The 17,269-nt window shown below is 43.5% G+C and overlaps 1 protein-coding gene across 1 annotated transcript in view; it reads left to right on the top strand.

Annotated features, from left to right (window-relative positions):
* USP9X (ubiquitin specific peptidase 9 X-linked) overlaps positions 1-17,269 on the top strand; it is a 723,495-nt gene that overhangs the window by 313,561 nt on the left and 392,665 nt on the right. Inside the window, 1 exon segment of the mRNA XM_029603145.1 lies at positions 16,832-16,919. Within this exon segment, the coding sequence (XP_029459005.1) occupies positions 16,832-16,919 (88 nt within the window).

Here is a 17,269-nt window from a genome sequence, read left to right as displayed (position 1 = left end):
CTCGGTATTCTCGGACATTGTAATTGATGAGCCAACTGGGGACTGGAACTCTTCACCGGAGATTATTCTTTCTCAGTCTCCAGGTCCAAAAAAGAGACCACCATCTCCGTTGCCAAGAACACCGGCCAAGCGACTCAAAAAGTCAGTAAGGCCACCTGACTTTTCTTCTCGCCCATTGGCTGAAGAAACAATGTCTCATATATCATCTCTTCTTCATAGTTTCTTCAAAGGCTTACCTCCGAACCCAAATAGCGTCCCACAGGATCCTCTAGATCCTGCATTGCCTGCTTCCTCACCACCAAATCTACCATCTTAGACACATACCCATTCTCCTGTGTCTTCTGCTTATCCTGTCTCTCCAGTATTCTCTCCTCAAACATCTCCGGGAAGTTCGGGTATTCCTTCAGACCCTCCATAGGAGTTGCCTCAGCCAACGTGCCCCCCAGAGGATCTTACTTATGCTAAGTCCTTAGAGAAGCTGGGGGCAGCTCTCAACATAGATTCTCGCAAGATCCCAGACCCACGGTCAGAAGTCATGGGACCTTCTACACATGCTTGACATACCATCTGAGCCTACTGCTCTTCCTCCACAAAATATTTTAGAAGGCCTCATGGACAAAGCGTGGGATACCCCTCTACTTCTTCCCCCAGTATCCAGGAAACTGGACTTAAAATACGGAATGCAGAAAACACCATTCTACTCAAGCGTTCAAATTCCCCACAATTCCATAGAGGTCAAATCAGCGCTAAAAAGAGAAAAGAACAGGCTCTTCTCAAATACGCCTCCTGGAAGAGAGAACAAACTATTGGATAATTTTGCCAAGAAAATTTATCAAAATTCAATGTTAAATTCCCGCATAAACCAACACCAGTTTTATATCATCCAATATTTGTTTAACTGCACGCAAAAGCTGCGACCCTTGCTTCACACCTCAGAAGGAGACTCTTTCTTACCTCAACCTTTCTTATATCTGCAAGAAGCTTTACTTCATTTGTTGCACACTTCCTATGAGGCCTTCGATACTTCAGCACGTTCGTCAGCAACAGCAGTTTCAGCTAGGCGCATGGCATGACTGCGAGTCAGCAGTATACGAGATGTTGTACATGACTGTCTGGCGAATTTGCCATGTAAACCAGATAACCTGTTTGGAGACAAGCTTCAGGAAACTGTCTCTTTGATTAAAGAACAAAATATTGCAGTGCAGTCTTTGATGGTGCCCTTTGATACACCATCTACATCTAGGCGTTTCCTTCCTCAATACAAGAGAGGTTATTACTACCACAGGCCATACAGGTACTATCAACCATATCAACCCGCCTATAAACCGCAGCCGCATCAACAGCAGCGGTCTCAACCTCAACTACAAGGACAAAGACCAAGACAGAGACCCCAGAGGCAACAAAAACATCAGGCTACTCAACAGCAACCTAAACAATCTTTTTAGTTTCACCTGCCATGACAACAGTTTCTATAGGAGGAAGGCTATCTCAGTTCCATTCCCATTGGTCCTTTGTCACCACAGACCAATGGGTCTTGAGCATTATAGCGCACGGATATCATCTCGGTTTCAACTCAATACTGACACTTCCTCACAACGTTTGTCCAAAAACTCCGATGATTCAGATTCCACCACTCCTACAGGAAGTTTCTCTACTTCAACAGATGGCAATCCGGCCGGTACCTTCCAATCATCGGGATCCACTGTTTCTATTCCCAATATTTCCTCATTCCCAAAAAATCGGTAGGGTTTTGCCCTATTTTAGATCTTCGAGCGCTCAACAAATACCTTGTGAAAGAGAGATTCAAAATAACCTCTCTCAAAACGGTTCTCCCTTTCCTTCAAACGAACGATTGGATGTGCTCACTCAATCTAAAGGATGCTTACACTCATATCCCGATTCACAACCGTTGTTGGCGATACCTCTGTTTTCAAGTTGCAAATCAACATTATCAATACCAAGTGCTTCCCTTTGTCCTCTCCTCTGCTCCAAGAGTCTTCAAAAAGTGCCTTGCTGTTGTTGTGGCTCATGCACACAGGGCATAAACATTTTTCCTTAACTAGACGACTGGCTGATCGTATCTCACGACCCCCAGTTGCTACAGACTCACATAGAGAATACACTCCGCTGTCTCCACAACCTTGGATGGATAATAAACTACGAAAAATCTCATCTCTATCCAACCCAGAACATTCAATTCATAGGGGCTGTAATCAACACCCCGCTTTCCAGAGCTTTTCTGTCGCCAGAAAGGATCCAAACCTTAGGATCCCTGGCTCAAACTCTATTACGCCAGAAAGAAGGTTCCAGCTCATCAAGTTATGGTGCTCTATTGTATAGAGTAGGAAGCGGGAATGCAGATAGTATCCAAAATAAAAGCAGACAGTAAAAACAAACCTTTACTGCAGAAGCAACTCTAGAGTTTCTAGTAGATCAAAATATTTTATTTATTTTATTTATTTAGAGTTTTTTATATACCGACAACCGTTTGCACATCGTATCGGTTTACATATAACTTGTAACTTTTCGGCAGTGCCTTTACATAGAACAGTAACTATGCGTACAGAAATTAACAAAATAACCTGGAAACTGAGTAACTATTTGCAGGATTCAATGGTATATCGTCCATAAACTGGTTAGAGATGGTCCATAAACTGATTGAGGATCTGGGTAGGCATAAGAAAATTACAGGATTTGCGATCGAACAATATGGTAACAGAAGAAGGTTTCAAAGAAGGTTTTAGCAGAGGGGGGGAGAGAAGAGAAGAATGAGTAGTTTAACTGAGTGTTAGCACAAGGGGAAGTAGAAGCACATTGTAAAAGGTAATACAAAGTAAAAGTATTATACGCAGCTCAGGGGGTCATAGGAAGGGTAGGCCTGTAGGAACAGCCAGGTTTTTAGCTTTTTTTTTAATTTGGGTGTAGAGGTTTCGGTGCGTAAGTCTGGGGGCATGGAGTTCCATAGGGTGGGGCCAGCCAGGGAAAAGGCTCTGTTCATTGTGGAGATTAGTTTAGTGGATTTGATAGAGGGGGTACAGAGAGTTCCTTGGAGGGCAGAACGAGTTGATCTGGTGGAGGTGCGAGGAAGTAGTGGGGGGTTTATCCAGTCGGTGATGCTTTTATGTATAAGGGAAAGAACTTTGAAAAGGATACGAGATTGTATTGGTAACCAGTGGAGTTCAATGAGGGCAGGAGTGATGTGGTCACGTTTTCTGGAGTTAGTAAGGATACGTGCTGAAGCATTCTGTAAGAGTTGTAATGGTTTGGTGTGTATGGCAGGGAGGCCAAGGAAGAGTGCATTACAGTAGTCTATTTTAGAAAAGATAATAGACTGTAGTACTGTACAAAAATCAGTGTAGTGTAGGAGGGGTCTGAGTTTCTTGATTTGTAGTTTGAAATAGCAGTCACTTAGGATAGATTTAATGAAGGGTTTGAGAGAGAGCTGGTTCTCAATAAGGACACCAAGGCTACAGGTGTGGGAGGGGAATGACGTGGTGGAGTACGCAAGGGGAGTGGAGGGAGAGGGATGTTTGTTAGAGATGATGAGGAGTTCAGTTTTTTGCGGATTAAGAGCAAGGTGCATGTCAGTGAGTAGTTGGTTGATAGCAGTCAGGCATGATTCCCAGTTTTGAAGAGCGGTTTGGAGGGAATCGGTAAAGGGGAAAAGAATTTGGAAGTCATCTGCGTAGATAGTGTTTAAAGCCAAGATTGGTAAGGAGGGTGGTGAGGGGGAGCATGTAAATGTTAAATAGCGTGGAGGATAGAGAGGAGCCCTGGGGAACACCTCAGGCAAGGCTAATTGGGTCAGATTCATTATTGCCGGTGGAAACTGTGTAGTGACGATCTTGTAGGTATGATTTGATCCTGGATCAAATCATACCAGATTCCAGTTATAATTTTTATTTCAGATATATGTAAATAGATGGTACTGAGCTAGGTCTAGCAGCAGCTCCTCTAGAATCAGACCTCTTGGAACTGGGAGTGTAGTTGCTGTGGGCAGAAGGGGAGATCAGTGGAACCCTTGGCTTGGGGTAGCAGCTTGGGGTATAAATGAGCTTGGTATGCGGGGTCATCTAAGATATCCTGTACCATCATAGACACTTTTTCCTGAATGCAGGAATTGTAACCAATGCGGAGATTGTACAGGAACCATTTTAACAGTAAAAACTCTTAACTGTCACAGCTTTTCTAAAGTACCTTCAGCTGGAAATATTCCTTTAATGGCATGATGCCAGTCATATATATACCATACTGTTTCTAGCCCATAACTCTTCCACATGTAGTGGATTGGGGGTTCTGGTTTTTTTTTACTGGGTAGGTCCCCCCCATTCTTAAGAGCACACACTCCCTTTCTTATCACAGACACACACGCACTGCATCCGGGACCTCCTAGGCAGGAATTCTTATTTCTACCTCACATGAGCAGGATTCCCCTTCCATACTTATTTCAGTCTATTTACCTAGGCTGTTCCAGCCTATTTACCGAGACTGTATGCCCAGGGATTTCATCTCCCTGAAATTCACTGGGATTCTTACCTCCCTAAAATTGTCAACAGGATTTGCATCCCTAAATCACTGCCTACTGACTGGGCTGTATCAGGCCTTAATCTTTTAAATTAAATAATTTATTTCAAAAGAACATACCAGTCTCCATGTTATAGCATAAATATATTTCCCCATGAAGGCCTCTATGCTGGCACAATACAAGTAGTACAGCACAAAAGATTAAAAAAAGACCAAATACCTTCAGGGATCTTGTATTCTGTTCAAATTGAAAGAAGGGCATTCGACCAGTGAAGCTGTGCTAGTACAAGTTACCTGGCATAGTCCCTCCTTCGATTCCCGGCCAATACACCATCTGTTATAGAAAAAAATTACCATCAACACAATTAGCAAGAGACTGGAAGTTCTTTTACTGTTAACCCTTTATTGATTCATGCGTGCATGGGGAGTCATCGTGCAATACTGGCTCGATGAAGAGGAAGAAGAAATTAGTTCTTACCTGATAATTTCCTTTACTTGAGTCCAGCCAGACTAATCCAGGACCCTCCCTTATCTGCCAAATGTGTGGTATTCTAAGGTTAACTCTTTTCATAAAGTGTGTATATAATTTTAATTAAACATTCACTGGAAAGAGTAAGGGGATATTTCCTAGTGTGTAGCCAGATGGACTCAGGACCAATGGTGTTGTGCTCTCCTGACAGCAGATGGGAGACGGAGTCAGATTTCAAAGCTGAAGTCAGCCTACATATACCCGTGCAGCATGCTTAGCTCTTCAGTATTTCTCCGTCTCCCTTAGCAGATGCGAACACTATCCAAAAGAGAATAGTGTAACATTTACAAGAAAGAAGAAAGAAAATTTACCTTAAGAGAGCCCCGCTTCTCCTGCAGTGAAACCTAACTGTCCCTCCCATAGTCAAGACTTTCATGAGGTTGATTCGATATCCCTCAGAGGTAAGCCTTAGTCCGCCGTCCAATTCCCGGCGTGGATGTAGACCCCAGGGTGGCTGAAAGGCAGCTGGTGCAGATTCAAGCACGGTGATGAAGGTATTTTCCTCTCCCTCCACAACAGGAGACCGCCCGGCACGCAACCGGTAAGTGCTGAGACAAAGTAAGGTAAAAACCTTTATCCCAGGACAAGCAGGATGCTAGTCCTCACATATGGGTGACATCGGTAATGGAGCCCTATGTACGGAAAACTTCTGTAAAAGTTTCTATGAAACTTTTGACTGGCACCAGAGTGCCTACTGAGCATGCCCAGCATGTCATGATATTCCCTGCCACAGGGGTCTCCCTTTAGTCTTCTTTTTTCCGCGAAGCAATTAGCCTCGCGGTTATCAGGAGTCCTGTGGGATTCTCCACATATTTTCCTTACGGAAAGCTTTAAAAAACTTCAAACGCAGAGGGTCTCCCTTAGTTTGATCATCGCGGTGAGTTTTTCCCGTTCTCGCGGTTCCGTGCCGTTTTTTTTTTTGACTAAAAACAAAATTTACCTGAGCCTTAGGCCGTCGACGGCTGCCCGGCCACAAAATGGCTACAGGTTTTAAAAAATGTCCGAAATGCGCGAGAAATATGTCTATTACAGACCCTCACCAAGACTGTGTACTTTGCCTTGGTGAAGGTCATGATGTAAAAAATTGTCCCTTATGCGCTACGATGACCTCGAAAGGTCGACGTCTACGGATGGACAAGATGGAGCAATTATTCAAAATTCAACTGATTACTGCTCCATCTACTTCCACACAATCGTCTCCGGCTGGGGCGATTAGGAAAGTGGTCTTGAAGAAACGTCACTCCGGTGACTCGGGAGACGCTCCTTTTTCCTCCCCCTCACCATCGTCCAGAGCGTCCACATCGAGTAGCGAAAAAGGGCGCGAAAAAGATAAACATCGCCATCGGCATCGCAGGCCGCAACCAGCAACCATCGCTCCGATACCCCGGCGAGCCATCGGCGGAAGACGGGGCACCGAGTAAGAAAGCCCGGCTCCAAAGTAAGGCTTCCGAGCCACCGACAGGCCAATCCTCGCCGATTCCGGCGGAAGGAATCGTACCTCCTCAGGGCCCTGAGGTCGTACTACTGTCGCCACCACCGCCTCCCCCCATGGGTGCTCTGTTCACATCATCCATGCGGGCGGAACTTGACAGTTACATACGTCAAGCGGTTAAGGATGCCTTTATCGAGGCGATGCCACGGCCTGCCACTCCGGTTCTGCCATCGACACCGGTCATAGGAGGATCTCCGGTTCCATCACCGATTCCTTCACTACCGATGCCAAGGAAATCACCGCTCTCCTCGATGGCGCCGATTCCATTGCCGGTTCTACCTAGGCCGCAGCCACCGGATTCAGCATTGCCGATTCCCCGAGTACCATCGATTCCACCACGGCCATCGATCCCGATGGCACCTTCGATGCCTTCTCAAGAGTCCATTTTTCAACCATTGATGGACAAGCTGGACTCACTAATACATTGCTTCTCATCTCTACCACATCCTATAGATGTAGATGACAGTCAAGAGCCAATACCAGGTCCTTCGGGTGTCCCACCACCCCTCAGACCTCAGACTCCACTTTCTGAAATGCCAACTAAGCCTACTAGGCCGTTGGAGCTCCCTCTGGATGATAGTGACGAAGAATTCTCCTCGGATGAAGACCTCCTTTCTGAGCCTTCTCCCCCAGAAGATAGAAGAAAGTCACCACCGGAGGATCTCTCTTTCTCCAACTTTATTAAGGAGATGTCTCAAACAATTCCCTTTTCTCTCATCTCTGAAGTGGACAGCAGACAAAAAACCTTGGAGGTGCTTCAATTCGTAGACCCTCCCAAGGAAATTCTTGCTATTCCTGTTCATGAAGTTTTACAAGAACTTATGTACAGGATATGGGAACACCCTGGGTCGGTGGCAGCTGTTAATAAGCGGGCGGATGCCACTTACCTAGTACAACCCATCCCGGGGTTCCAAAAAACTCAACTACCGCATCAGTCAGTGGTGGTCGAGTCGGCCCAAAAGAAGGCCAAAAGATTAAAGCAACATGCCTCCATACCTCCTGGAAAGGATAATAGGTTCTTGGACAATCTTGGTCGAAAAATCTTCCAAGCTGCTATGCTGGTAGCTAGAATAAATTCATACCAGCTTTTTATGAACCAGTACCAGCGTGACCTATGGAAGCAAGTTGAATCCCTGTCTCAGCAGTTACCTGACCATCTTCAGGAAGGTTTTCAAAACCTAGTACATAAGGGCCTAGAGGCGGGGAAACACGAGGTTCGGGCCACGTATGATTCATTCGAGACAACCTCCAGATTGTCTGCAGCTGGAATAACGGCGAGAAGATGGGCCTGGCTTAAATCATCAGAGCTCAGACCAGAAGTACAGGAGCGCTTGGCGGACCTGCCTTGCTTAGGAGAGAACCTCTTTGGCGATAAGGTCAAGGAGGCAGTAGCCACCATCAAGGACCATACAGAAACCCTCAAACAGCTTTCTCAGCTGCCACAAGAGGTACATCAACCTTCTAGGAGGCCTCCAAGAAGGGAACAAAGAAAGCCATATTACCGCCCTAGGCGGTATTATCCGCCAGTAGCCAGGCCCAGACAACAAAGACCTGCTCAACGGCCTCAGCCTCGCCAAAGACCTGCTAGGCCTCAACAACCTCCGCCTGCGGCGTCCACTTCCGGATTTTGAAGTTCAACCAGAGGGCATGAGTCATTATCAAAATCCCTATCCACAAGTACCGGTTGGAGGCCGAGTTGCTCACCATCTTCAAACTTGGACCTCCATCACTACAGACCAATGGGTACTCTCAATCATATCTCAGGGGTACCACTTGGACTTCCTCACTGTACCAAAAGACAATCCCCCTATTCCGTCTTGGACAGTGTCTCATCATTACACAATCCTGCAAGCAGAATTATCTACCCTCCTGACTGCCAGGGCCATCGAAAGAGTTCCCAGGCCTCAGTGGGGCACAGGATTCTACTCCCGATATTTCCTCATTCCAAAGAAAACCGGGGGTCTACGTCCTATCCTGGACCTAAGAAATCTCAACAAATTTTTAAAGAAGGAAAAATTCAGGATGGTGTCCTTAGGCACCATGCTACCTCTTCTTCAAAAAGGAGATTGGCTCTGCTCTCTGGATCTTCAAGACGCTTACGCTCACATTCCCATATTTCCACCTCATCGACAGTTCCTACGATTTCTGGTACAAGGTCAACACTTCCAATACAGGGTGCTACCTTTCGGCCTTGCCTCAGCACCTCGAGTGTTCACAAAGTGTCTAGCAGTAGCGGTGGCACATCTTCACAAGCAACAAGTACATGTGTTCCCCTACTTGGACGATTGGCTCATCAAGAGTCATACACAGAGCGGAGCTGTCACTTCTCTCCATCTCACAATAAGATTGCTTCACTCCTTGGGATTTCTCATCAATTACGACAAATCCCATCTCACACCATCTCACCAGTTGCAGTTCATAGGTGCAGATCTCAACACCATCACAGCAAAGGCTTTTCTTCCGAAAGACCGGGCTCAATCGCTCGTTCTCCTAGTACATTCTATTCGCAATCAATATACAGTCACAGCTCATCAGTGCCTCATCCTACTCGGGCACATGGCCTCAACAGTTCACGTCACTCCCATGGCCAGACTGACCATGCGACTAATGCAATGGACACTCAAATCTCAATGGATTCAAGCCATTCAACCACTGTCCACTCACATCCAGATAACACCAGAGCTGAAGTATTCCCTTCTCTGGTGGACATCACCACTCAACTTGCTCAAAGGCCTACCTTTTCAACAACCAGTTTCACAAGTGACTTTAACTACAGATGCGTCCACCTTGGGATGGGGAGCGCACATTGCTCATCTGAAAACACAGGGCAAGTGGACAAAGCAAGAAGCTTCCTTTCAGATAAATTTCCTGGAGCTTCGAGCTATACGCTATGCTCTATATGCATTCAAGGACTGCCTTTCACACAAGACTGTTCTGATCCAAACGGACAATACAGTAGCCATGTGGTACATCAACAAACAGGGTGGTACGGGCTCGTACCTCCTTTGCCAGGAAGCGGCTCAAATATGGGACTGGGCCCTAGCACACTCAATTCTACTACGGGCCACCTACCTAGCAGGCATCCACAACACAGTAGCGGATCGCCTCAGCCGTCACTTTCAACCACACGAGTGGTCCCTCGACCCAGCGTTAGCAATCAAGATATTTCAACGCTGGGGTCAACCAACAATAGATCTCTTTGCGTCACATCTGAACTACAAAGTGAACAATTACTGCTCTCTCCTCTTCCGGCAGAACAGCTTACCAAAGGACGCGTTTGCCCGCCATTGGAGCTCAGGCCTGTTATACGCGTATCCACCAATACCGCTCATAACCAAAACCTTAGTAAAGCTACAACAGGACAAGGGGACAATGATACTCATAGCCCCATATTGGCCTCGACAAGTATGGTTCCCCACACTGCTAGATCTCTCAGTCAGGGATCCAATTCGCCTGGGAGTAGCTCCCAATCTCATAACTCAGGAACAGGGTCAGTTGCGCCATCCCAACCTTCAATCCCTGTCCCTGACAGCATGGATGTTGAAAGCCTGATCTTACAACCATTCAACCTTTCAACTAATATATCTCAGGTACTTATAGCTGCACGTAAACCTTCCACTAGAAAGAATTATTCCTACAAATGGAAAAGGTTTACTTTATGGTGCACTCAGAAAGATTTAGATCCTTTCACTTGCCCCACTACCTCGCTACTAGATTACCTTTACCATCTCTCAGACTCTGGTCTTAAGACGTCATCTGTAAGGGTACACTTAAGTGCAATCTCAGCTTATCATAACAAGCTAGGAGATACATCGATCTCCACGCAGCCTCTCGTCAGTAAATTCATGAGAGGCCTAACTCACATTAAACCTCCAATTCATTCCCCAAGCATTCAATGGGACCTGAACGTAGTTTTAACCAAGCTTATGCGTTCTCCATTTGAACCCATAAATACCTGTGACCTTAAATTCCTTACTTGGAAAACGGTATTTCTTATAGCCATTACATCAGCTAGAAGGGTCAGTGAACTGCAGGCCCTAGTAACTTACGAACCCTTCACGAAGTTCCTTCATGACAGAGTAGTCCTCCGTACACATCCAAAATTCCTTCCTAAGGTTGTCACGGAATTTCATTTAAACCAAACCATAGTTTTACCTACATTTTTTCCTAGGCCTCACTCTCACCAGGGAGAGAGAGCCTTACACACTTTGGACTGTAAGCGTGCGTTATCTTTCTATTTAAACCGCACTGCAGCCCAAAGAAAATCTAATCAGCTGTTTGTGTCCTATGATCCAAACAAACCAGGTAAAGCAGTGGGTAAGCATACTCTGTCAACCTGGCTAGCAGATTGCATACAATTTTGTTATGAAAAAGCAGGCCTTACTCTCCAAGGGCGAGTAAACGCACATTCAGTCAGAGCAATGTCAACCTCAGTAGCACACCTTCGCTCTGTACCTATTCTGGACATTTGTAAAGCAGCAACATGGAGTTCTCTTCACACCTTTGCAGCTCACTACTGTCTAGACAAAGAGGGAAGACAAGATTCAGCATATGGACAATCTGTCTTAAAGAACTTGTTTCCAGTTTAACCCCAACTCCTTCTTCATCCAACCTGCTGGGATTTCGACTGATTCATTCCAATAACAATACCTTACAGTCGTTTCAGCACCGAATGAATCAGCCTCTAGCTCGCTAATCACCCATATGTGAGGACTAGCATCCTGCTTGTCCTGGGATAAAGCAAAATTGCTTACCTTGTAATAGGTGTTATCCCAGGACAGCAGGATGTAGTCCTCACGAAACCCACCCGCCACCCCGCGGAGTTGGGTCCGATACGTTTTATTGTTTTATTTTTGGCTAACGCTATTTGCTACAAACAAAGACTAAAGGGAGACCCCTGTGGCAGGGAATATCATGACATGCTGGGCATGCTCAGTAGGCACTCTGGTGCCAGTCAAAAGTTTCATAGAAACTTTTACAGAAGTTTTCCGTACATAGGGCTCCATTACCGATGTCACCCATATGTGAGGACTACATCCTGCTGTCCTGGGATAACACCTATTACAAGGTAAGCAATTTTGCTTTACTTTTAAGTCTCCAAAGCTCGAACAGCCGTACTGACCTTCCTCCGAGGTTTAAATCGGGTTGAGCAGCCTTCCTCTGGCTAGGCCCCGATCTGGTGCAAGGGTCAACACTCATGGAGACCCTCCGGGGGGGGGGGGGGGGCGCCGCCATCTTGTTGTCAGGGTCGTCATCACCATCTTCCGCCCCTTGCCGTCGGTACACGCGGAGCAGGCCAGAAGCCCGAGGCGCCTAACTTGAGCGAGTACATAGGGATACACGCTTAACTGCGCGCACATCTGAGTTGTGTGCCCAGGGGCGCGCACAACTAGACCACATGCACAACTGCGTGCATAACTGTGCCATGCGCACAAAGCCCACCGCCTGCACGCACAACTTGTGCACATAATATACTGCGCATAACTTCTGCACTCTCGATGCACACAACTCTCGCACGCACAAACAATGGCACCTCCATCCAAGAAGGCCAAGAGATCCTTCCTTTGCCCAGCCTGCCACCTGAGAGCTGTGCAGCCTGATATAGAATCCCTCCTGTGCCAGCAGTGCAAACAGAACCAGGGATAACCAAATCAAGACCTCCCACAGCCAGGAGCGGGATCCGGAACCACTGATGATGGCACCCCGGACCTAACTGTGTCCAACTCGGTACCTCGGGGCTGCCACTTCAATCCCTCCTGGTATCAACATGGACCCAGGAACCTTCTCCTGAGTGGAATTTTTCAAAGGGCTGCAAATCTTTGTCCTGTCGCAACCAGCCCTGGCTGTCCACTTGCCTCAAACTCCGCCGGAAGTCTATACGTCATCCTGTGACACTTAAATTAGATGGATTTTTACATTGAAGACCCACATACCATTAGGTCTGAATGAAGAACTGGACTGGAGCTCTCTAATTTAAGTGTCACGGGATGACTTATAGAATATGGGTTCATTGGTGTACAACTGACATAATGTCGTATTGATGGGTGTAGATTGGTGATTGGACAGTTTGAAGCAGGCAGTGTTGTATAAGGATGCCAGTAATGTTGACACGTTTAAGAGCATCTTGAATCTGAAACCGGTGGCACTCAGTGCAACATCTGGGATGGTGACAAAACCAATGCGTTATGAAGAATTGGCAAAGCTTCCGACGGCATGAATTAGGCTGACATCCCCTGAGGAAAGACCTTTTGGTCTGAAACGTGCCCCCTTTTGGGCGGATGGCAACATTATCAAATTGACGTCGGTTTTGAATGCTTAGAGAGTGCATACCTCATATGATTTAGTCAAAGTCCAGAGCTTTCAGTGCTATTATGTAACACTATCTCACCAGTGTTACAGAAATACAAAACTCAAAAAAATAGATTGTTATATATAAGGATATGTTTTGATATACATGGTTATTTTTTGGAAAAATTGTTTGAAGATTTTTTAATTTTATGCATGCTTAAATTATAAAAGAGAGAAAAAAAAAGGTCAGTGGTGGATAGTTCGCTATTTTTTTTTTTTTTTGAAGGCTTGAATAAATTTGGATAAAGTTGAACCAGTCAATATGGTATATCTCGATTTTCAGAAAGCATTTGACACAATATATGATCAATTGACCATGAATATATGTATGAGGATTTTGTAAACCATTGTGATCAACTCATGGAATGAGGGTATATAAAACGCCTAAATAAAGTATCTCATGAGACTCTTGAGGAAATTAAGTCATGGGATAGGAAGGTAATATTCTGTTGATTGAGAACTGGTTAAAAGAGCAAACAAACAGAGTAGGGCTAAATGATCATTTTTTTCAGTGGAGAAAAGCAAATAGTGGAGTGCCCCAAGGATCTGTACTAGGACCATTGCTTTTTAACATACTTATAAATGACCTAGAGATGGAAACGAGTGAGGTGATCAGATTTGTTGATAAAAATTATTCAAAATTGTTAAATTACAAGAGGATTATGAGAAATTGCAAGAGGACCTTGCAAGACTGGGCATCCAAGTGGCAGATGACATTTAATGTGGATAAATGCAACATGATGCCTGTAGGGAAGAGCAGCCCAAATTATGGCTATGCGATGCAAGGGTCCACATAGGGAGTCACCTCCCAGGAAAAGGATCCTAGGCATCATGGATATGTTGAAATTCTCTGCTCATTATGCAGTGGCCGCCAAGAAAGCAAATAAGATGCTAGGAATTATTAGGAAAGGAATTGTGAATAAAATGGAAAATATCATAATGCCTCTGAATCACTCCATGGTGAGACCACACATTGAGTACTGAATGCACTTTTGGTCACTGCATCTCAAAAAAGATATAGCGGAATTTGAAAAGGTACAGAGAAGGGTGACCAAATTGATAAAGGGGATGACACGATACCCTTAGGAGGAAAGACTAAAGAGGTTAGGGCTCTTCAACTTGAAGAGATGGCTGAAGAGGGGATATGAGAGAGAGATCTATAAAATGAATGGAGTAGAACAGGTAAACATTCAGTTGTTTACTCTTCCAAAAAGTACCTTGACTAGGGGGAAACAATGAAAGTACTAGGAAATAGATTTTAGAGAAAATATTTTTAGTCAATACCTAATTAGACTCTGGAATTCATTGCCGGAGGATATGATAAAAGCTTTAGTATAGTTGGGTTTAAAAAAGGTTGAAATAGAAAAATTTGTGAACCATTATTAAAGTGGCCTTGGGGAAATCCACTGCTTATCCCCTTATAAGCAGCATGGAATCTATCAACCTTTTTTAATCCTACGAAGTACTTGTGACATGGGTTGGTCACTATTGGAAACAGGATACTGTGCTTGATTGATCTTTGGTCTGACCCAGTATGGCAAACATCCTATTTTGGGGAACAAGTATGCCTTCACCTGTTCGTGAAATTTCAAGTAATTTAACTCTGCCCTAACTGAAGCCAGCAGACCATTCCGCTTCTGAGGGACTACAGCTCAAAAAAAATCAGATTGGCATAACATTTGAAACACTACCTCAGTTGATGCATTGTTAACGGGCAGCTTTATGAGAGCCTCAGATTTAGACCAGGACCTATCCAGGTTATCCAGTAGATTCTTTGGATCATTACCTCTCACAGAAGAAAAGGCAGTGGCCAGTAGCTTAAACTTTGCTCTCTCAACAATTGGTAACCAATAGCGAGAGAAGAGCAAAAAAGAAGCCTTTTCAATACCAGATTTTCCAAAAATCAGTCTTACTGTTTTATTAGTTGAAGCTTACGAATAAGTCTATCTGGTAAGTCCACCCGCAAGACTTTACAATAATCAAGAACTGATGTAACCAAGTTGGACACCAGTGATTTTAGGTCCTAAAAGTCCTTAGAAAAAAAAAAAAAGGCTGATGTTGATGTGTAGACTTAAGTTAAACATAGGCCCATTGTGCAACTTGCCTCGCATAAATCTCCATAGAAAAGCTGAAGTCCGAAAGCACTCCTAGGCTTTTAACCTTAGATGAAATAGTGATGATATGATTAACCAGTATTGGCTGTACAGTGAGTTCATAGTATCTTAAACGCAGCACCAAAAGAGAGAATTTCTATCCATAAGGATTCCAGAGTGTAATTTGTTTTCTGCAAAACTTTTATCCTGCTTGACTCTGTCATCCTTAACATATATTTGATTTTTTTTTTTACTAGATTGGTTGTAAAGGTTCCTTGTTTCAAATGTTCCTTTTATCGCTCCCACGCGACTGTTCTGTTGCACTGTAAACCGGTGTGATCTGTACACGATACAGGAATGTCGGTATATAAGAATTTAAAATAAATAAATCTCTCCATAATTACTTAATTGACTAAGAGGTTTTTGAGTAATCTTTCATCTATTTCCATGTGACAATATGTTTTAAGGGGCATGAAAATCAACTTCTATCACTGAAAGAGGAAACTCTAGTGTCTATAGAGAATATCAGAGTGATTAGGAAAATTGTTTGATGAAAATAAATCACATCAGAGCGTTGTATGTGATCTTTAAAATTTGAGATGTTACTTGTGGTGAAAGTAAGATATATTTGTTTCATCCATGTACTTTTTTCTGACTTCCAGGTCATATTTACATTTTTCTAATTGAGATTTTCTGTATCCTCTGTTCTGATAATCATAAATGGAGGAACCCAAGCATGGAAGTGAATCTGTTTTCAATGAGCAGTAACTGATGAACTATGAAATATTTTTACTAGAGTAGTGGCCCTAAAAGTTCTGGCAGCTGTGACACAGACAGTGTCTTGAGCTGTTTAAGCACTGTAGAAAAGGTGTGAAAGATCATGTGCTATGACCATTTTCAAGAGCAAATGTGTTAATACTTGATTTAATCTAGTTTTAACCAGCCCTGCTGTAATGAAAATTTTTTTTAATTGTCAGGGTATAGTGTTTATTGCTTGGATTTATATCCTACCTTTTTAAATATGCAATTCATTCAAAGTGGGTTACATCATATTAGAAAATTTAGCAATTTGATAAAAGTGGATAAAATAAGGTGTGCCTCACATTCTAACTGTAAATCTACAAACAAGACTTAGGTCAAATAAAAACATAGTACTAGTGATTTACTCAGAATAAATAGCGACATTTGCATACAATGATGGTAGTAGCTGTTTAAGGCATTCAAGGTGAATGTCGCAATTTCAAGTTTAACATTTAAAGGCTTGATAGAAAAGCCAGGCCTATAATTGCTTCTTGACATGAGTAGTCTTGTATTTGTTAGATCTCTTTTGGGAGGGAGTTGGTAAAGCAGGAGCTGCTCCTGTGAAGGATTTACTAAGGGTGTCTGTACTTTTGATATCTTTTTTTCAATTGAATAGGTCCATTCAGCCAAAACTACATACAACCAGGAAGAGATCATCTTCCAGATGTGTAAATGTTCAAAATAGTCAGAGGAAAAACCTACAATAGGGTCCAGTCATAAACCCAAATTATATTATACTTCTCGGTCTTGCCTTAAGAGCATGTGTAATCTGTTCCATTGAAGTGACTTTGCTACCACATTTTTTCCAGTGTTGAAGCTGTGGTGCTTGTTTCCATTAGTAAAGAATTATTGTGCATAATTCGGTTTTTTCACTGCTTCACTAAAGAAAATAATACATTTTTCATTGGTTTTCTTTCTGCAGAACTTGAGTGACAGTGAAGTGAAAGTTGTGTCCAAGTTTTCATAGTGTACTTGAATAAAGTCATATATACAGTTGGACAACTATTGTATCCATTTTGCAGTTCATATTTTTTTTTATTTCAGAGCATGGAGAATATGATCCACAAACTGTAAGGCCAGGTAGTCGATACAGCCATGTACAGGAGGTCCAGGAGCGACTTAACTTTCTAAGGTTGGTGGTGATCAGGAAAGTACAGGTCATAATATTAAAAGTGAATTTTATCCATGTTTTAATTAATCCTGTTTAACTGTAAATTTGGAGAGACTGAAAATGAGACTTCAAATTCTGGAGTTAGAAGAATTGTTTATAGTTGCTTAAGACACTAAATTCAAACTCTGTAAAAAAAAAAAAAAAAAAAAAATATGCCAGTATGAATTGCTGCTTTCATAAGCCCTTGATACAAATTAATTTAAAAACAAATGGAATAAACATTTGGCCAAAATACTACCTTTTTATCAGTTGCTGTATTTGTTGAGTCACATGCAAGTAAAGTTGGGATGAGCAGATCCTGCTTCTTTTTT

This window comes from Rhinatrema bivittatum, chromosome 5 (assembly GCF_901001135.1).
Source record: "Rhinatrema bivittatum chromosome 5, aRhiBiv1.1, whole genome shotgun sequence".
Taxonomy (NCBI): Eukaryota; Metazoa; Chordata; class Amphibia; order Gymnophiona; family Rhinatrematidae; genus Rhinatrema; species Rhinatrema bivittatum.
Note: the sequence above shows the minus strand (reverse complement) of the source record. Positions and strands in the feature narration are given on the sequence as shown.